The following is a 22,762-nucleotide window of genomic DNA, read 5'->3' as shown; positions in this document are numbered from 1 at the left end:
CTTGCTTTGGTAGTAAATTTTAGGGAGCAAACCAGAATCCATTTGAATAACAGTTTTATTACAACTCACAGTAAAAACATCTCCAGAAAAAATTCTTCACTCAAACCAGCAGCAGGCAATGTAAAACTCAGCCTAAATGTCAGATTTTTTCTGTTGAATCCAAATTTGTACAACTGGAAGTGAAACATATTTAGAGTTTCTAGTATTCTAACACTATACAACACAGTACATTTCAACACATTTATGTTCTGTCCCATGATATTTGTTTAGGTATCTTCTTAATAAATAAAATATGATTCTTATACCCCATTTGTCATCTTGGTCCAGAGAGCTCCATTGCTTGAACCAGCAAGGAAGAGTCATCAGTAAGATCAGAGTATCTCTCTGAAGAGGAGAATTCATTGGCTCTTGACCTGGTTGCTTCAGCTTTCTGAGAAGCTTCCCATTTCTCAGCAAGTCCGTCACCTTCTAGCATCCGAACCACTTCCGACATCTTTGGTCTTTGACTTGGAAGGTATTGAGTGCATAAAAGAGCCACTTGAACCATTTCTTCAAGCTCAATCCTATCATAGTTGTTCTTCAGGTCCTTGTCAACTAGCATATCAAGTTTCTTCTCTTGGTGAACTTTTCTTACCTACATAATAACAACAATAACTTGGTACATCAGATTTATGTAACTTGATTCATTGTAAGAATAGTCAGATAAGTAAATTTTCTTTGATTATCTCACCCAGTCAAGTATGGCTCCTTTCTGGTTAGCTGTCTTCCCAAATTCAAGAGCCCTCAATCCTGATATCAGCTCAAGTAAAAGGATACCAAACCCGAAAACGTCTGTTTTCTCAGAGGACTGACCGGTTGATAGATATTCCGGGGCTATATGTCCCACTGTGCCCCTCACAGCTGTTGTCACATGTGAATCCCGGTGATCCAACAACTTTGCCAATCCGAAATCTCCAACTATGGCCTCACAGTAATCATCAAGCAGTATATTTGCAGCTTTAACATCCCTATGAATTATCTTCGGGTCACATTGCTCGTGCAAGTACAATAAGCCCCTAGCTGTTCCTAAAGCTATTCTTTTCCTCGTTCCCCAATCCAAGGCTGGTTTGGCTGCAAACATCAGAAACCACCAATATTATTCTAAGGTAAATTTTACCTTATTTGAACATTTAGAATTGGTATTGGACTATGCATACGATATGCGTTTCATTGTATATGATTGTTGGTATTTCATAAATGGAATTTAATAGCAGAGATGATTGCTCTTGCGTTACCTTTAAGTCGATTAGCAACACTACCATTGGACATGTAGGGGTAAACCAAAAGCCTTTCGGTTGCTGTCAAGCAAAATCCGTAGAGCCGAAGTAGGTTGCGGTGAACTGCTAGACTAATCATCTCAACTTCAGTTTGAAACTGGATTTCACCTCCAATAGCATTTCCATCTTTAAGCCTTTTCACAGCTACTACTGTCCCATCTTGGAGATACCCCTTATATACGTTCCCAAAACCTCCTTTGCCGACTACATTCTTGCTGCTGAAGTTGTTAGTAGCTACCTGAAGTTCCTTGAAATGGAACCTCTTCAAGTTTCCAAGGCAGATTTCTTCTCTATGTTGTTCTGAAATGTTTAAAAGAGTATGTTTTATGAACACAAATTAGCCCTGTTCATTAGCCCTTTTTCTATAAACTATATGATTCTGATGCAAATGTATATACCATTTTCGGTTTTCACTAACCATTAACATCGAAGAATATTTGCTGATTGTGTCTTTGCCTCCACCAGAGAACGAAACCAAAACCAAGAACAAACAGGCAGATGCAGCCTAGACTGGACCCGAAGGCTAAAGCAATTTTATGGCCCTTGAGTCTACCCGAGGGCTGCGAGTCTAACAAGCACAGAAAATGATATCAGATTATATATATTTGGAGGATCATACCATATCCGTGTACGAATATATGTTAAATACAAGTAGTGGACATGGATAGTTTAGGAAAAATAAAGAGATATTCAAGATGGGAGAACTGTTCTTACTTTGTGAATTATTTAAGGAAAAAGGCATTGGCATTGGCCTTGTTCTTGAACAGTCTTGTTCAGCTCCAGCATCACATATCAATGCGTTTCCAACAATGCTGTGTCAACTAAAAAATATAGTAAGCAAATAATAAACAGACGAAAAAAACAATTTAAATATCATGTTTCAAACAGGGTAATCACTGTAAGCAAAAGCTTGCTGTATGAGTCAACTTACTTGAATGTTTTTGCAAGCAAGCCTGGCAGTGGACCACTCAAATTATTGAAAGACAAGTCCCTGGAAGGAAATATTAATCCATAAATCCGATATGCATCAATTTGGAAAGAAAGAAAAAGACTAAATGGAATTCATAGAGTTTCAGAAAATTACAGGAAACTGAGCTGAGTCATGTTAGCCAAAGAGGAAGGTATAGTTCCTGAGAGACTGTTGTTATTCAACCTCCTGATGCAATTCAAAGGAAACCCCATTATCATCATATTCAAACTGATTCTGAAGTTGCTAAAACCATAGCAAAAGTTCAATATATATATGTATGAATGCTTACAGGTATTGGAGGGCTTCTAAATGGGACAAAGTGGTGGGAATTTGACCAGAGAAGTTGTTGTTAGAAAGATCAAGTGTGTGAAGGTTGGGAAGCTTCCCTAGTTCTGAGGGTATATAACCTGATATATTGTTATTCTGTAGGAGCCTGCAAAAAGCTTTCATTTAATAAGCATTGTAGCTAAACTAGGAACTATATAAACCAGGAATTTTTGTATAACAGTTTTGAAACTTACACTAGCTGCAGATTGGTCAAGTTTCCAATGGTGGGTGCAAGTGTACCAGACAAATTCTGGCTTGGAGCTCCTCTGTGACAAAATCATATCATCTTTTAGAGTATTTGTTAGTGATTTTTAAAGCTTGAAGGAGTGTTTTTAAGTGGTACTTACAGGCCAATGACTAGACCATCAATAGAGCAAGTGACCATGTTCCAACTACATGGATCAACAGCAGCTTCATCCCAATTGTCAAGAACACCATGAGGATCAACCAGAAGCTCTTTTATTCCCATTAAAGCTTGCACTGAAAACAAAAAGAAAATATCCAAAAGGATCATTTCCTTGTTCATGTACAATGCATTTCTTCATTATAGAAATTTAAAAAAAAAGTAAAGAAAAACAGTTTAGTTACCTTCGAAGTTCACACCTTTTGGTGAAAGCAAAGCAGTTGCAGAAGAACAGAAGAGGAACAAAACAACCCAACACCACACAAACTCTTCTTGCTTGAGTCCCATTGTTTTCAGTAGTTGAAGCTCTAAGAAAAAAACCAAAAGCAGCTCTTTTTTTTGGGTATGAAGCCGGTAAGGAGCTGGTACACGAAGTTCGTAAGCAAAAAACAGCTTCAAACTGAAAGTAAATGGTTAAGTAGGATGTTGTTGTTTTTCATGCAATGGTTTACATCAGGATCCAAGCTCTGAAACTTCCCCCACTTGCTTAAGAATTGGAATTTGAACTTACTCTTCTTTTTCTGTCAGAAACTCAGAAGCAAGGGTTAAGAAAACAAGAGACTTTGATCATTTTAAATGAAATACTAGGAAAGAAGTAACCATCTAACATGGCTGACAGTGCTTTTAAAAATCAGACCACAGCGGTTCAACCGGTTTAATTGAACCCATTGATTGCATTAAAAATTAATTTTATTATTAAATATAAGTTTAAAATATAAAATTATCATCTAAATTTTAAAAAAAATATAAGTTAGAACCTATTTTCGGGAATTTTTGTCTGTTTAATTAGCTTTTAATTAATTCAAATGATTTTAAATTTTATATATCATTAGTTATTGAACGAGGATAATAATAGTAGATAAAAAGCTGAGGGTAAGCTACATTAACCAAATCTAGATGTTAACTGTTAAGAACCCTATGGTTTTATCATTTTATTATAATTACCCTATATCGTGGGTTAGGTAAATTTCACACTAAAGAAAATTTTAAACTCCATTAAATGAATGTCATAGTGTGAAAGAGAAAGTGTTGGGTTGGAATTAGATTTGTTCCACAGTAAGAGTGGATCCAACATTCCCTGAGGACGCCCACGGTCTTTGTCTTCATGGAAAAAGAAATTAAAGTCACAAAATTGCTTCATTCTAATTAATTTGCTTTTTCACGATGGTAATAATTAAAAGGTTAGAATCTCGAGGGTATAATCCTCGAGATTGTTGATGTAATAGCTCCTCATGAAATCTTTGTTTCTGTTTTTTCAATTTTCTCTTTTCTTTTTCATATAAAAAATGCATTCTCTCCACAGTCAAACACACTGTCCCATTTCAACATTCCAACATTACCAAAAGCACCCAACTTTATAAAGCAAAAGCTGCTCTTGCTCTTCCCTTTTCTCTATATCTATTCACTTTTGGGTATTCCATTATCCCATTATATTCCAATTAAATTTCCACCTAAACTGAAATAAATATCATTTTTTATTTAAAATCTCATTTTTTTTAAAAAGAAAATTAAAACTTGTAATATCTCTATTCATTACGCCATAACCTTTATATATATATTAAAATTCATATCAGAAATACATTCAACTTAAAGCTTAAAACAAAATAAAAATCATGGTATTAGAAGCAAAGGGGTGATGATGCTTATTTTCGATACACGTGCAATGGAGACCCCATCATTGTAGTTGACTTCATTTTTCATTTAACCCTTTTCTTTTCCATTTAGACATTAAAAAGATAATTTCCAGCTCAATGCAAATTGGTCATCATATATATAAACAAATGTAAAGTTGATCAGACATAAAAGGTTTGCAAAGTTAAGATTATCACTTGGATAGCAACATTTTACTTAAAATCAACCAAACGGTTGTTTTTGTCTCAACATATCATTTAGGGTTAGAAAATTTTTTAAAGTTATGTTTTACATTAACAAAATCAATTTGTTGACATCAAACATTATCTTTAAATTTAGGGTAAATTAAAAAAATAGTCACTTTTGTTTGTTTCAGGTTACATTTTAGTCACTTATGTTTGAAATGTTACGTTTTAATCACTTATGTTATTATTTTATTACAAAGTGATCACTCTTCCGTTAAGTTTCGTTATCTCCCTAACAGTAATCCTACGTGGAAGTCCAACTAGATTTTAAGTGGCAACTTGGATTTCCAAATGGGATGAGAATAGATTTTTAATTAAATAAAAATTTTAAACCCTAAATATTAGTTGAAAAAACCGTTCATCTCCTCTATTGTTTTTAGCTTTCTTTTTCATTTGACTAAACAAAGCTATTATCATCAAAAAAATTTACTCATGTACAAAAACAAAAGAGAATTCAATAGAGGGTCCAGGTATGTGTTCTTTACCAACAAATTTATGTTCTAAGACTTAAAATCAAGTGGTTTGTTTGTTCAATCCGATTTTTGTTTGTTTGTTTGTTCTTCTTGAATAATTGGTTTCTCAATCCGATTTTTTCTGATCTGAATCGGCTTGTTTGTTCACAATTCCTTTGTGGGTATTCCATATTTTTCTTTCTTATATGGAACTAATATAAAAAAAAATTACATTCTCAATCTTCTGTTTTGCATCTGTTTTGGCTTTCTTTGATTAATTTCATTTTAGATAGAATTATTTCTCTTATTTTGCTTTTCTTGTATGTGCGAAATCTTGTATGGAAACTCGTAACCTATCACTCTATTGTTTGTACTATCGTTGTTGTTGATATAAAATGGATTCAAGTTGTATACTTTATTCAAAAAAATAAAAATCTTTCTTATTAATGAATACGAGGACAGACATCCCAATAGCCATAATAGCAGCAGCAACTGATGTCTTAGATGCAATCATAGCCTACTCAGTTGTAGCAACAGTTAGGTTTGCAAAAGCAGCCCAATCAAGTCAACAAAATATGCAGCAGAGACTTCAAGCATCAGGTCAAACATCAAGTTCCTTGCTTCAAGTGTATCAATCATAGAGAGCTGTTCTGGAGACATCATCAAGTATGTTTTTGAATTTTTACAGTTACATACTGTTGCTCTTTGCCTTATTTCTTTGTTGCTTTCTAATATTGTGTTATTTAGAATAGTCTAAAATTTCTAACAATCTGTTTGATTATGTCAAGTTGGTTCCACTCAATTCCTTTGTCCAACGTTTGTATCTTTGTTCTTCCTAGTAATCTAACTTTCAAGATATTCCCGACATGGAGCTCAACATGAAATATATGATTAGGAGATTGCAGTCCTTGAAATCGACTTGTTATTGTTTTTGCATCAAACTAGAGGGTAAACATGCTTGCAAATGTTAAGAGTTTTGTTTGGAGAAGGATGCACAAAGAATGTCCAGATAAGCAAGTGATTACAGCGAGGCATTTCTTTTCTACATGAAATGGTCTAAAGGGTATCAAAACTCGATTGTTTTAGTGGTGTCTTGGCTCAGTTTCACTACTTCTGTTGAGACATGAGATTTGTGCTATAGATTTAGTTAAGTTTTATGTCTGAACTGTACATCTCTTGTGTCTAATTTGTTCCACAAATCATTTTAATGCTTTAGTCTGATTCACCCTTATTAGCTACATTATGATCCCTGCGTCTCCCTATAACACTCCAAACCAGTATCCGTTGCCGGAATAAGGTTAAGAAGTATTACTTGACTGAACAAAACTTCTATAAGGTCAAAGATACTTACCAGACATAAATAATCAACAATGCAAACATATCTCATTGATTTTCCATAAGAGCTCTTATAAATTTGCAAAATGACTCACTATCAAAACATAACCGAATATCTAATAACAAATTAACTACTGTCAAGTTATAACTAAAACATTTCACCACATTAGTTCAATTATAAGGCTTCTCTAAACAAAATGAGCAAGCCATCTTCGCATGGCTATAATGTATACAAAGTCGAAATATCATTCTACCTATAGTCTATCCTATACATGCCTTAAACCATGATGATATACAATCTTCTCAACTCACATAATGACTCAATAGTGTGATGATATCTCTGGCCCTTCCAACTCAAGCTAAAGTATAAACCTATAAGAAATGGAAAAGAGAACACGGAGTAAGCTTCAATGCTTAGTAAGTTTTAAGCAATGCAAATAATTAATTTACTTATAGATCGATTATTTCAAATTTTCAAGAAATCATTCCTAGATAATTGCCACTTTGGCCAAGTATCCATGAACGTAATGCATATTTAGCAAATTCACCTCACTTAAATCTGAACTCAATTAAAACCAAATATTTAAATCACAAATAAGATCATAAGAACTCAAAAAGCATCTCATTAACAAGTTTTAACCATGTTTGCAACAAAATCACAAATTCACTACAAGCTGTCTTCCTGACCAACAGTCACTAAATTATTTATAACTAGAGATAAGAAACTCCAAATCAAGTGCTGTAAATTTTTCCTGAAAATAGACTCATATATCTTCCATCTATAAAATTTTCAGAATTTTTAGTTTTACCAATAAATACCATATTTTTATTGAAGTTTCCCCTGTTTCACTGTTTGACTATTCTGACCACTCTTCACTACGAATCAATTTTCTCATTATACAGAATTCGAAATATGTTATCGTTTATTTCATTTGAAACTAGACTCATTAAGGAGTCTAAGAATATAAATTTTATCTTATAACAATTTTTGTACCATTTATAATGATTTTCTGAAAATAGAACAGGGGACCTCAAAGTTATTTTGACTCTATTCCACGCCACTTCAATTATCTCATTATTGGCAATTCTTTTGCTTACACGGTTTCTTTTATAAGAAACTAGACTCATTAAGATTTCATAACATAATTTATTCAGCCTCTAACTCAACTCTCACAATTTATGGTGATTTTCTGAAATCACGTTACTGCTGCTGTCTCAAGCAGATTTATTACCCATTCTTTGCATTCATATTATTTAACATGTATATCACCAAATCAATCTCATATAACCTTTCACCATAACCGAATACACACATACACATATGAGATTTTCACATATACTTCTCATTTCGCATTCATGATTCAATTCTGATCAATCTAACAAATAAAAGTATATAATACATACCTGACCAACTTAATGTATTGAACATATTCAATGGTAGTTTACTACGATCATTCGAAATCAAAATCTTACTCCAATCTTCGGCATTAAGTCTGCTAGGTTTAAAACCAAAATCCAATCACCACTACAAAGCATGCGGGACTTTAAGCCCGGATGTAATACCAGCACAAAGCCTTCAGGACTTAGCCCGGATATAACACCAGCACGAATGCCTTCGGGACTTAGCCCGGATATAACACCAGCACGAATGCCTTCGGGAATTAGCCCGGATATATATCTCATACAAGGCCTGTGGGTCTTAGCCCGTTAAAATCCTCAATTATCGTTCACATATATATATATCATAATACATTAGCATTTCATTTACCTTACTAGAACTCAAGCACAACATGCTTATCAATAATTTCACTTTCGGCTCAATAGTCACATGCAAAGAACCCGATTTCGTTTCACTATCCAACATGATTTCTATAACCATTCGGATACAAGTCATATGTACAAATTACTTATCTCACTACTTAATTCAAGTAGATACATTAGGTCACAATTTATATATTATGCTTATATATCATGATTTTATCAAATCATAAGCTAAGTTCCATTACTCAAAGACTTACCTCAGAAAATTTTAAATAGTTGTGAATAGGCTATTCGACTGCTTTCTCCTTTCCCTTATCGGATCTAGCTCCTCTTTGCTCTTGAGCTTAATTTAAACCAATAAATTTGTTTAATCATTTCGAACATCAAAGGCAATTTAAAGCACTTAACCCTTATACTCAATAATGAAACCAAACCGTATACCTAATTATTTTAACACATCACCTCCAATGCATATATTGACTAACATATACCCAATCCACATGCCAAGTTACCATGAATAAAAAAATTACATATATATATACTACCAGTAATCTAATTATCTACTCGATCATATAGGGTAACTTCAATGCATCATAGTTATACAATTTTCCATACACATACCGCATATTTGACAAACTGAAACTACTCTTACATATTATCCATTATAATCATTTCAATATATATATATAACATAGCTGAATATTCCTTAATATAAATGCATATAGTGATACTTTAGTAAAATATAATAACCATCTCCATAAGTATATTTTTACTCATGCAAAGCCCGTACCTAAATCAACCATAGGTAGCACCCAAATCATCAACATTTTAACGCACCAACTACTTAAACTTAATCTTTCATACACTTATATCTAATGTCATAAGAAATGACGAATGCCTAATTTAACCAAACTTAAAGATTTAGCCTTCATCACTTTAATTAACCACTACCTATTTTTCAAGACTTCAAATACAAAGAAATGAACACTTATACTCTTATGCCGAATTAGCTAATACTTATAATCCATAGCCGAATGTCATTAAACCTAAGCCACCATAATAATTTTACCTATCACCTCATACTTTATTATCAAAATGAATTAATTATACTTATAAAGATAATATCAAGCCAAAACCTATGCATAACATTACTTATATTATTCAAAATTATACCTTAAAAATCATATACATAGCCGAACCTTTTGATAATTAAACCTCTAATTATTTATTTCAATCACCCAAACGGCATTTGCTCCCATTTAACATTTATATACCAAACGATTGTTCAAGACAAACAAAATCTCATCTCCTCCCTTGACAACCACAACCGAAAGCTCAAACCAACATCCAAATTTCAAAGTTTTCAAATGGGCTAAATATGAAACTAGTTAATTAACTTAAACTAAGCTTAAAATTTCAAAAACTAACATAATTTACTAACCTTCTTCAAGCTTCAAGTGACCGAATGTTTTTGCCCCATTTCTTTCTTTCAATTCGGCCAAGAAGACAAAGATAAAAGCTTTGTTTTCTTCACCCAAATTTTTACTTATTTCTTTATTCATTAATATTATAAAAATTATAAAGCCATTTAGTTGCCTTAAAACTAATAAATAATACATATATATTGTCATAAACATCAACATGGCCGGCCACTATAAACAAAAAGGGACATTTGACATGCAAGTCCAAACTCTTTAACATATGTATTAATAAACCACTTATAAATTTATCTATCACATTTCAAAATTTTCTCACATAAGTCCTATTTAATAATTTCACATACAATTAACAAAATTACAGTATGAAACTTTCACACATGCACGTTCACATATAATAAGCATCGAATATGACGGTTAATTATTTTTACGACTCGGTTTTGTGGTCCCGAAACCACTTTCCGCTAGGGTCAAATTAAGGCTATTACACTCCCCTTCTATGCTATGTGCACCTTAATTTTCTTTGAGAATTGGTAATATTCTACTCAAATTTACCTCTATTCCATAAGTTATTTATTTCAATGTTCTTTTAAACATGCGACAAAATCATGTTGATTGATATTAAGGTTTTGAAATATGCGATCTTTTCAGGCTTGCAGATTCATATTAAGAATTGTGATTGCTCGTAAATGCTCCCTCAATCATGTAGATGATCAAGCTACTGTAGTCCCATCTCCAAATACTTTTTTGCTTATGCGTTGTCAATCCACTCCTATTAAGAGTTGGTTAGAAAAAGCTAACAGGGTCGAAGAGGACGAGGAAGAAATCATGGGTGTAAATAAAATATAAAACAAACATGTAAATTTGAAATTAATTACCAAATAATATGAGCAATTTCATACTAGAAAAATCAGAATATTTTGTCTCATAGTTAACAATTATTTTCACTCAATTGGCATTGTAAAAAGGAGAGAAAGAAATAAACAGGCACTGCATTACTTTGATCGTGTATTTATACTTTTTTTTTACTTCAGCTGGTTGCTGATTTGGTCTGCAAAATGAAAGTAATCAATTTTAATTTCACATGTGGTTGTCTTTACCATGAATACCTTGCGCATAATTTATGAAAATTTTACTTTATAAGTTTGCTCCACAAGATATATATTTTAGTTTATCTATATATATTAGTGTGAGGATGAACATTCCATATGACTTGTTATAAATCTGAGTATTAATAACAATTGTACAATATTAAAAAGTTTCATTAACGTATATTAAAAAGGATAGTCATCCTTCCCCCGGTTGAAGAACGTAATTATACTAGTAAATCAAATGCATAATTTATCCGGATGAAGTATGCATTACCAGATATACTTATAGTCTTCCGGGTTACGAATGTAAATTGTATAAGGACTTGTATGCAAAAATGTGCAAACTTTGAGGGCAAATTTTAGACTTTCTTGTTCTCGGTGTTTGCTTGTTATAAAATCGAGTATTAAAAACAACTTTACAATATTACCAACTTTCATTGACTTTATAATCCACGAGTTTGCCTTAAATATTAATGTCGACATTGTTCATGTGTTATTAAAATAAAACAGAACTAAACATTCCATATGGCTTGTTATAAATCCGAGTATTAATAACAACTGTACGATATTAAAAGTTTCATTGATGTATATTACAAAGGACAGTCATCCTTCCCCCGATTGAAGAACGTAATTATAATTGTAAATCAAATGCATAATTTAGCCGGATGAAGTATGTATTAGCCGGATGAATTTAAAATCTAGTTGGACTGTCACGTAAGATTACCGTTAGGGAGATAACGGAACTTAACGGAAAAGTGATCATTTCGTAACAAAATAATAACATAAGTGACTAAAACGCAATATTTCAAATATAAGTGACTAAAATATAACATGAGGCAAACAAAAGTGATTATTTTTATAGTTTACCCTTAAATTTATTATTGTTAAACTTTTTTTAACATCATGCTAAGGCTTGAAATCAAGACATCCCCATATAATTACCCATTACTAAAGTTACAAAGTAGAATCCGGAAATATTGGTTTAGAACTTGAGTAGATACATTTTTGAGTTACAAAATTTAGAGTAATCATCAAGTATAAAAAATATTGAATTGTATTCACGATATAATGTAAAAATCAAGATAATCAATTGAAAGATCATGAAATCCCGTGAAAACTCATGAAAATTGTATTCCAACCAAAGATTTAGAGAAATAAGATTATAGGGTTCCACAATTTGCCCCCACCTCACGGGGCTAAATTACCAAATCTGATTGAACATTTGCATTACAGTTAATAGGATTGCCATCTGATCTAATGGCTTTGGGTTGGCGGAATGAAAGAACCAACCTTTGGATCCAATAAACAGCAAAAGGAAGTGGCAGGCAAGGTCTTGGAGCCGAAAAGGAGTCAAACAAGTGGGACTAGAAAAAGAGAGTTTGACCATATGATCCAAAGGAAACATGATACCCTCAAATGAGTAGGAAATGATTGTTCTTTTTTTATACCACTTGGGTGTGTTTGGATGGCACCATCTACTACTCTATTAACTCTCTCTTTGAACACTAAATTATCAAAGTCACATGAATTTAGCTCTGCCTTTGTCCCTTAAAGGCAAAAAGAAGACACTACCAACCCTCCAAAATAGATGTCCCTCAATGTCCCCGCTTTGTGTTTTCTTATGTTATCATTGAATATAAATATGTATTTCTTCTCATATTCAATTTTTTAAAATTTATTATCCTATTATTATTTTCAATATTTTACTTTACTTATTTGTTTGTCACTCTTTCGGAAATAACAACATTAAAATAGTTTCAAAATTTTATTCATTTTCAACTATGATTCATATCTGACCTTGTTAATACAATTCTCAAAATCAATCTAATACATATTATTTTTACAAAATTATATTTCTTTCCTGACCTTTAATATGAGAATCCTACTTGACACATGCCCTTAGTTTCTCTCCTTTGCCCTCCCCAATCCATCAACTTCATTGTACCTAGGCTAGCACATCGGCTTCATTGTCATGTATAGTTCAATATTGCTCTCTTTTATTTGACAGCAAGTAGTTGGAAAGTCACTTAGACAAACAGAAACTAACAGCTTATTTCAGCATCTCTAAACAAAGCTCATGCACTTTGCAATTTCTGAAACTTTCAACCAACAACATCATGTTTACTATTACCATTACATCAACCATTATATACCCAAATCTTAAAAAGCTACAAATCTTTAGTTGTCCGAAAGTCATATCGAATCCCGACTAAATTCATAAACCGGATCAACCCCTTAAACAGGGATAAGCTCCGTTAATCTTTTGCATCAAAATTTTGCTAATTCTATTGAAAAAGTTGGGCCAATAGAATAAATTCCCTTAACAAAAGTCCCCCACTTAAAAGCTTAGGATACCTAGCACGGAAGCTATACTTTTTTTTTTCTTTCTTTGATAGTGCATATATTACCTTTTTAATATTAATACCACCTAATATAAAGAAAAAGATGAAAGCAATGGCCATCTGCTACACATACATCCCTTAAAAAAGGAAAAAGAAAAAGATTTGTTAGATTTCCCTTTTGTTTGGTTGCTTGGAAAGTTGCTAAGAAAACGGGAAAGTAAATTAGCCATTGCAGGTTTAAGGAACATGCATTTACTAGCATGTGTTAAAAGACAGTTCCTATTTATAACCATTTTGATGAACAAAATTGATGAGAGACTGAGATATCAAACTGTTTGAGTCAAAAATTCTATGTTTCAATTTATTGTTACCCCATCATTAGTTAATTAGGTGTAAGATTAAAGTACCATTTTTTTTATTCATTACAGGGTGTGAAGCTGTCATGTTGAAAGAATCACTGTTTGTAATGATTTGATTTAACCTGTTTTAGATGCATTAGAAAAGAATCAAATGGGAGCATCAAAAGCAGACAAAAATAATTCACTCATAAAGCAAATATATATAATAATAATAATATAAAAGGTAAAGCAAACAAACTGATAGAAAACAAAGATCTTTAGTTCTCAAATCACTGCCTTATCACAAGGATAATGGCACCCTGGAATCCATTTTTATGTCATCATCCAATTATAATGAGAATCATGCAACTACTGCTGCTGGTGGGAGGTTATCTCACTATCTCATTCACAAATGTCTTTTATATTTGATATTTACATTGAATGTCGAATAAATTTAAAATTAAATTAAATTTTAAAAAAGGAAGATAAAACTCTTTATTCTATTTTCCTCGAATTCAAATTTTCACTTAAAAAAAAAGTCAAACTTAAATTCATTTTATTTAAAAGTGATGAAAAATGGGTTTAGAATTATTGAGAAGAAGAGAGAAAGTTGACGTGTGAGGTAGAAAATTGAGTAACTGGCGCCTAAAACTGTGATTGATTGAAGCAAACAGTTACTTTCAGCATCAGATTAGTGATTTATCAAATGTGGAACACAACTGTCAACAATCAGAAACAGTTAGAAGCTTCTTTATACGTTTAATATGTTTGCTTACTTAAAATTCTTTTTATTTGATATGATTAAGGCCTACCTTTACAAATGTAAAGAATGAGGTTACTTTGAACCAAGGAAAAAAAATTGAGAGATGCTCCAAACTTCATAATCTGAAGGAGAGATTAGCTGGTATACCAGTTCAGAGCAAGGAAAAGAATTGATTGATTTTTGAAACCGATATTTTATTTATTTTTAATAATTCTTAATTTCTAAATGAATACTGGGGTTGAATCATTTGAGACACCCGGCCTATAAAAATAACCAAAATTTGAAAGACCCGCAGCTGTGAATGGTCAAAGAAGATAATTCCGAATCATCACATACGGGTCAGGTTGGGACAGTCTTTTCCTAACTTAGAGGGTAGTGCTATTTTGAAGATTGAAAGATCCCCAAGTTATACTTTAGACAAGACAGGAATGTCTTGATTCCTCCAGCAGTACCAACATCCCTTGGAAAAAACCATTAACGAAAGGTTCACTCTTCAGACAATAATGGTCGGCAAAGGTAAAAACATTGGCGCACCTGTATTTTTAGTGTGGTAATCCGAATATTGTAAGAACCATGACAGTCTTATAAGCATAAAAAAAAATAAACACTTGAAAGGATGAACCACAATACTCCATAGAAATTTAAAAAAAAAAAAAGGCTTAACTCATAAGAACTGCAGATATGATAATCATTAGAAGTAGAAGATAGCAGGAAAGAATATATTTGAACATCCTTATGCTCCACCAAAAAATTGATTATACTCGAATTAGATACTTTTTCGTATTTGACACTTACGTTTGAACCCATAGTTTCTAAAGAAGATAAAATACTTCCATGGCAAGGAGGAAAACAAGGGGAGCATAAGCAGAAGGGCATGTTATTCTGAGACAGTTGTGGGAGCTCCAAGAGAGTGAGGAAGTTGCATTTGCATGAATGTGAGATTTATGAGAGGTTCCAAAACTTAACCATATACTGTGATAGAATTAGCAGACCAATGGTCAGCAAGAATGCTGGCTTGATTAAAAGCAACAAAAATTAAAAAATTGATGCGACTGCTGGGATTCGAGCCCAGGTCTCTACGGCCACAACGTAGAATTCTTACCACTAAACTACAGCCACAAGATGTGGTGTTTGAAGCATGTATAATTTATATTCTTTTAGCAATACTCCCTGCCCTTCAAATCGGCATATATATTATTTCTTAATTTCAAATCCTCCAACCTTATCATATTATTATTTTTTTTGTTGAATCAAATTGGGCTTTATGGAAATAACTTAATAAATACAAAGTATAAACTAAAAGAGAAAGTAAAACATAAAGGAGCCCAGCTGTAAAACTTGGCCCAAAAAACAATAGTAACGTGAAAATAGAACTTAACCTAAATGCAAAAACCCAAAAAAAAAGGCCCAAAAGTAAGAGATTAGCCTGTAAAAAAAATCAAAAAATAGAAAAAAGGTCAAATATCTCTAGAAGCACATTAATTACGTCTTTTTCTTACCCAATCAGAATTAAACGATTGCCGTCTTGTCCCTTCATCGGACATTTCTTCATCAAGACTCTTCCATATTCCCAAGGGGAGCATTTTTCCATCAAATCCATGGGTATCCCGCTTCAAACTCCCCTCTTTCACTTTCTTCCTTTCATTTTCAATCTGATTCTCTCGCCCTATCCCATTTCGCTTGCTTCTCTGCCGATTCTAGAACGCTTCCTACTAGGTAAACTTCCTCCTGATTCTTCAATGTTTCTTTTGCTAAAGAATGCGCTAAACAGTTTGCTATTCGTGGGATGTATTCAAACCTACACTCCTTATACTTTAACAAAAGCTAATGAATATCATGAATATAAGCACCTACCAAGGACTTATCTGGGCTTTTTTCCTTGCACTTTTTTATTATTGACAAGGAATCTCCTTCAATAATAATTTTTTGCCATTGCATGTCAATACCGATCTAGGTCGTGTCCGGCACGCGAGTGCCTCAGCAGCGAAGGCAGATGCAACTCGTTGATGAATCGCTGAGCACGATAAAAGAACACCTCCTTCATTATTTCTTGCCACAACTCCTACTGCCGATTGACAAGTTCTCGCATCATATGCTGCATCAAAATTAATCTTCACAACCTGGTCAGGTGGACGTCTCCATTTACTAGTAACGAAAGAGTTTTTTGGGTTTTTTTATCACTCTCGTCTAACTCTAATATATAGCTGTTAACAAAACTTACTATTTCCTTTCTAGATTTGCTCGCTTTCTTATGCACTCTAGCTGTGACAGCCCTAAAGTGACCCTAGTCGGAAAGCGGTCTCGGGACCGCTAGACCGAGTCACCAAATTATTTGAATGTGATAATTATTGCCTAAAATATGTGAATATAAATGTGTGAAAGTTTTAAGCTTCGATTTAGTTAATTGCATGTGAATTTAGTTTATAGGACTTATGTGAGAAAATTTAGAAATGTGCTAGGCAAATGCAAGTGGCCTAATAGTGCATGTAATCAAAGAGGTGGACTTGCATGTCAATTTCCCCCCATTTAAGTACTAGTGGCCGGCCATGACAAGGGATGATGGGCAAAACATGTCATGAAACATGTTGTGTTAATGGAAAAATAAAATAAGAAGCATGGGCAAAACATGTCATGAAACATGTTGTGTTAATGGAAGAATAAAATAAGAAGCATGGGCAAAACATGTCATGAAACATGTTGTGTTAATGGAAGAATAAAATAAGAAGCATGGGCAATAAACTAATAAGAAATTGAAAGAAGAAAACAAAGAGAAAAAAATGTGTTCATCATTCTCATGCATGACCAAAAAAAAAAAGAAGAGAAAAGCTCTCATGTTGTTCTTGGCCGAATAGGAGAAAGACAAAGAAGGAAAAAGAGCTTTGAGGAAATCGGCTATGGTGGTTTGATAGACTAAGGTATGTTTGATGATGTTCCATGAGATGCATGCATGTTTTAGTAGTTAGCTTGAGTTCTAAATAGCCCATGGTTCAAATCTTTACTATGTCATGGAGATGATATTCGGCCAAGGTGGATTGGTGTTGATATCATTTGCATGCTAAAAGTGAAGCTTTGTAATGGTGCATGTGATGGTGGATTGATGATTCTTGAATCTTCTTTTTAGCATTTTTGAGTGAGACATTAAGTTCTTTGTTTAACCATGACCAAAAATTGAAATGGTATGGTGTTGTGATGCAATCGGCCCCAACATAGACATGTATGTTCGGCCACATGAATAAGTACATAAGTTATGTGTATGTTCGGCCATAGGTAGCCTATTGATGGCTTTAGCTTGACTTAGAAAATTCGGCTAAGGGGAAATATTAGCTAGTATGTTGAATTCGATTCGTGATTTCGTACATATGTGACTCTAGTGTCTAATGTATATATGGGCTAAGTACCTTGAGCTTCTCTTTTGATGTTCGAATGAATTGTATTAAATTGCTTGATGTGATTAAAAATGCGTATGACCATTGTGTATTTGAACTAAAAGGTGGCCATATGACCTATCAAACTCCTTGTCATATTCGGCCATAAGCTAGCAAAATGAGACTTTAATGAGTTAAATTTGTTTGAATTAAGCTCAAGAGCAAAGGGGAACTAAATCCGATAAAGGGAAGGAAAAAGTGGTCGAATAGCCGTCGAAACCGTTCGACAACATCCGAGGTAAGTTCTTGAGTAATAGAGCTTAAATTATTATTTGATTAGATCATGTTTTAAGCAAATCAAAATCGTGCTCTTTGTGTGTGGCTATTGAGCCGAAATGGCAAGAGTGATAAGTGTCTTGTGTTTGAGTTTTGCTAATGAAAATGAAATATGAATGTGTCATGATTTATTGTTAAATGTGCATGGTTATTCGAATGATGTCCGGGCTAAGTCCCGAAGGCTTTGTGCTAAGTGACCATATCCGGACTAAGATCCGAAGGCATTTGTACGAGATACTAATTCCGGGCTAAGCCCAAAGGCATTGGTGCGAGTTACTAAATCCGGGTTAAGTCCCGAAGGCATTTGTGCGAGTTACTAAATCCGGGTTAAGTCCCGAAGGCATTTGTGCGAGTTACTATAACCGGGCTATGTCCCGAAGGCATTTGAACGGGTAGCTATATCCGGTTAAATTCTGAAGGTACGTGATTTGGGAATGAATGATCTTGCTGTAAAAATTTCAGTTAATACGCTTGTAACATCCCAACATTGAGGTATGTTTCGTATGTGCTTTGAATTAGTTGAGCCCTTACAAATAAGTATTCGCTCAGTTGATAAATGAGCTACCGGCCTTTGGCTAAGTTGATCTTTGTGTATGAATAAAAGGGTTGGTAATGTGAAGTAAGTATGATATTGAAAATTTGTGCATATGAAATTATCCGTTTAGCTACATGAATGCTATACTTTGGTTGTCTAAATTCTTTGCTCAAAACTTACTAAGCATTTAATGCTTACTCCGTTTCTTTGATTCTCTGTTTTATAGATTTTGGTTCTTCAGCTATCGGACTCGGGATTTTGAAGTCGAAGTCGCCCACACTATCAAAGCCCCTTTTGGTACAATTTTGGTTGAACTTCGAAATGGCATGTATAGGACTACCCTTTTTGTTGTGGGTCATGGACCCTTTGGATTTGTATAATTTTGGATAGCCATGCGAAAATGGCTTATATATGTTTGAGCATAATGTTATACTCATTTGGTATGGATATGCTTAACAAGGATTGACCATGGGAATGGTTAATCACTATCATAATTTGTGCTATTTATGCTAAAAGGGCTAGTTGAATCATGGAAACTATGAAATAGGTAAAGTCTACCTTAAAGGCAGATGCTGACAGCAGCAATGATGTAGATTTGGAAAATCACTAAAATAGTAGGAATGGAATTAAATAGTGAATAAATTATGAAAACGAACCTTGATGAATCTATTTTCATAGGAAAGTAACGAAACGTTCATATGAACAGTATATTATGAGATGCTAAAGTTTTCGTGAGACAGGGCCAGAACGGTTTCTGGATTCCCTATTCCGAATTTGGAAATTCATTATAAATTAACCAGAGATAATTAGAAGTCATGCCATATATTAATAGATTCCTTTTTGAGTCTAGTTTCTATAGAAACAAACGACATCAGTATTGAAGCCCTGTACAGGGAGATATCCAAGTCATAATGTGCAAAGGTCAGTGTAGTCGATCCCTGTAACATGGGAGACTTTGACTAATAAACTGTACTAATTGGCCTAACCAAAAATTCTAGAAAAAAATTTGTAGATGAATATATGAGTCTAGTTTCAGGGAAAAATCACGAAGCTGATTTTCGAGTTGTGAAACTCAAGATATGATTTTTAAGGTGACAGTGACGCACTTAGCCAGCTTGCCTGGAAAATTTTAAAATGGATTGTGCAAGGAAGTGATTTAAGTCTGCAAACCCCTCGTGTCCGACTCCGGCGACGGACTCGGGTACGGGGTGTTACACTAGCGTTCCTGTCTCCCCAAATGGCCTATAATACACAGCAAAAAAGTCTACACTGAGATTGTGAACTCTGTGAAAAAACCCAAGTTAGCCACTGTAAAAACCCCAAATGGGTTTCTTGTATAGAAAACTGGCCTGATAGTTCTCTCCAAACTGAATCTGAAACAGGGTATGCATAAAAAAGATGGTCAATATTCTCTGATCCATTTCCACACTGAGGGCATATTATTGTGTTCGTTGTTAACTCGTGTAGGTAGATAATTCCATGATATTTTCCAGACTGTAATTTTTATTTTAGAAGATAGATTAAGTAGCCATAGTTTTTTGTAGAATTCCTTATAGTCGGCTTGTAAAGCGTAAGCTGTAGGATCGCCTTCGATGCTTTGTAATAGTTTATAGGCACTACGTACTATGTACTCGCCCGACGCCTCACCACTCCAGACCCAAAAATCATCGTGGGGTTCTTCTGCCAACGGAATACGGAGAATCTTCTCGGCTACTTCCTCCGGAAAGGTAGACACTATTAAATCTTTCTTCCATATTCTGTTGCTTGGTTCAATTAACTCAACAAGTTTAAAATCGTTCAAATTATTAATTAAAGACGATAATCTAGTTTTTTTTCATCTAGAATCCAACAATCATTAAGAGCGGAAATATCCGTACCCCTGCCCACCTTCCAACATAATCCCGCTTCTAAAATACCTCTTGTAGCCCAAATACTCTTACATGTATACGAACTGTTATTCCCCAACGCGAATTTAAAAAATTCACACTCGGAAAATATTTGGCTTTTAAGACTTTCGCAACCAAAGAATTTTGATTGTTTAAAATTCGCCACCCTTTCTTAGCTAGAAGTGCGACATTAAATTGAGCCATGCTCCTAAAACCCAAACCACCCTCTTCTTTACACCAATGAATCCCTCGTTTTTCATATCCTTTTTTCCACCAAAATTTCGCAAATGACCTTTTTAGTTCCCCACAAAAAGAATTTGGTAAAAGGAAACAAGACATAGCATAGGTTGGAATAGCCTAAAGCACTGACTTTATAAAGACTTCCTTACCTCCTTGTGATAATAATCTAGTACTCTACCCTTCAATTCGAGTATAAACCTTCTCTTTGAGATGCTAAAAAGACTCCTTCTTCCGTCTGCCGACCACATTGGGAATACCTAAATATTTTTCCAAATTGTTAAGCTTCGAATCCTCAATATTGTCGAGACTACTGTCTTCTGTTCTTCTGTAGTGTTCGAACTGTAGAAAATTGTGGATTTATCAAAATTAACACATTGGCATGAACACTTTTCATACTACTTCAGAATTCCTTTTAACACCATTGCTCCCCTATCTGATGCTTCACCGAATAAAATACAATCATGTGCAAAGAGTAAATGTGAGATTTCTGGGCCTCTTCTACTAGCCGTTGCTCTTCTTAGTAACCCCTCCTTCATTTCCAGTCTCATCAAAGATGAAAGTCCCTCACTACAAAGTAGGAAAAGAAAAGGACTTAAAGGATCACCCTGCCGCAAACCCCTAGTCAGTTGAAAAAGTCTTCCCCTCCCTCCATTTGTATTAACTGCATAAGAAGTTGTGGTAATGCATTTCATAATCAGCTCCAACCATTCCTTTGCAAAACCTATTCATAGCATAACTTCTTTAAGAAAACCCTATTCAACCCAATCATAGGCTTTGCTTAAATCCAACTTTACAGCCATGTATCCTTTTTTCCCTGTTTGCTTTTGTCGAAAAGTATGCAGAATTTCATATGCTAAAAGTACATTATCAGAAATTAACCTTCCCGGGATAAAAGCACTTTGGTCTACATCAATGCATCTTCCAATAACTATTTGGAGCCGATTAACAATTGTCTTCGCCACAACTTTATAGAGGACTGAACATAAACTAATCGGTCTAAAATTTGCTAGCCTTGTGGGATTTGGGGTTTTTGGGATCAACACAATATCTGTTTCGTTAAAAGAGCCAAAACTATGATCATTATTTAAAATTCCTAAATAGAAATTTGTCACTTCCTCACCTACAATGTGCCAATATTTCTGAAAGAAAAGTGTTGGAAATCCATCAGGTCCAAGTGCTTTAGTAGGTCCCATTTCTTTCAAGGCCATATACACTTCTTTTGATGTAAAAGTTGACAATAAAACAAAATTTATATCCGGTGAAATATTATTTTCAATACTGAATAGGAGATAAGAAAGATCCTCAACTCTACTAGATGTAAACAACTTCTAGAAATATAAAGTAGCAACTTCATTGATCTCTCTTGCTTCAGTAGCCTCTCCTCCACCATTTAATTCCAGCTTGGATATGGTATTGATGCATTTTTGAAAAGAGGCAAATCTACGAAAAAAGGTTGAATTCTTGTCCCCTACTTTCAGCCAATTTGCCATTGCCCTTTGTTCCCAGTATGCTTCATCTTTATCAATTTCCATATTCAAATGAAACTTAGTATCAACAATTTTTGCCATTGTTTCATCAGTCACCTCCTTCGCCATTAGCATATCAAGCTCCTTCATGAGCTTGTGCTTTACTCCCACTCGCCCTTTCTTAATTAATCTCGCCCATACCTTTAGATTGCTTGTAATCTTTAAATTTTCTCATCTATTGATCCTATTGTTGATTCCCATGATACTTTAACTTCTTTCTCAAGCGTCTCCTCCATGATCCACCACGCCTCAAACTTAAATGTTGAATTTCCCACATAAGCGTTGCCACTTTTTGTGTTTAGAAGAAGGGGGCAGTGATCAGACATAGAATGGGGTAGGTGTTGAATGTTACCTATTGGAAAAAGATGCCTCCATTTAACGTTTACAACTCCCTTATCAAGTCTCTCCCTAATATTTATTTCTGGCAAATTTCCCCTTTCCCAAGTAAACCACACCCCAGAAT

At 34.0% G+C, this 22,762-nt stretch overlaps 1 protein-coding gene and 1 non-coding gene across 2 annotated transcripts; both read right to left on the bottom strand.

The window, feature by feature from the left end:
- Nucleotides 1–37: 37 nt before the first annotated feature.
- Nucleotides 38–4,101, bottom strand: LOC107893853 (protein NSP-INTERACTING KINASE 2). The gene is made up of 11 exons (XM_016818973.2): nt 3,202–4,101; nt 2,961–3,093; nt 2,808–2,879; nt 2,576–2,719; nt 2,401–2,472; nt 2,248–2,307; nt 2,031–2,128; nt 1,735–1,884; nt 1,275–1,616; nt 731–1,110; nt 38–634 (listed from the first exon to the last, which is right to left on the bottom strand). Exons 1-11 carry the CDS (start codon nt 3,302–3,304, stop codon nt 314–316), a joined length of 1,875 nt encoding a protein of 624 aa, XP_016674462.1. The 5' UTR covers nt 3,305–4,101; the 3' UTR covers nt 38–313.
- An 11,357-nt stretch (nt 4,102–15,458) lies between these two features.
- Nucleotides 15,459–15,530, bottom strand: TRNAH-GUG (transfer RNA histidin (anticodon GUG)). The gene has a single exon. It is a non-coding gene; the product is annotated as a tRNA-His (tRNA).
- Between the last annotated feature and the right edge of the window lie 7,232 nt (nt 15,531–22,762).

This window comes from Gossypium hirsutum, chromosome A13, assembly GCF_007990345.1.
Source record: "Gossypium hirsutum isolate 1008001.06 chromosome A13, Gossypium_hirsutum_v2.1, whole genome shotgun sequence".
Taxonomy (NCBI): Eukaryota; Viridiplantae; Streptophyta; class Magnoliopsida; order Malvales; family Malvaceae; genus Gossypium; species Gossypium hirsutum.
The sequence above is the reverse complement of the archived record's forward strand: the minus strand, read 5'-3'. Positions and strand labels throughout refer to the sequence as shown.

Coding starts and splice junctions, on each gene's coding strand:
- LOC107893853 (XM_016818973.2), bottom strand. CDS start 3,304: ATGGGACTCAAGCAAGAAGAGTTTGTGTGGTGTTGGGTTGTTTTGTTC. Junction 2,720..2,807: donor TTGACCAATCTGCAGCTAGT/GTAAGTTTCAAA, acceptor AGCTTTTTGCAG/GCTCCTACAGAATAACAATA. Junction 1,885..2,030: donor TTCCTTAAATAATTCACAAA/GTAAGAACAGTT, acceptor TGTGCTTGTTAG/ACTCGCAGCCCTCGGGTAGA.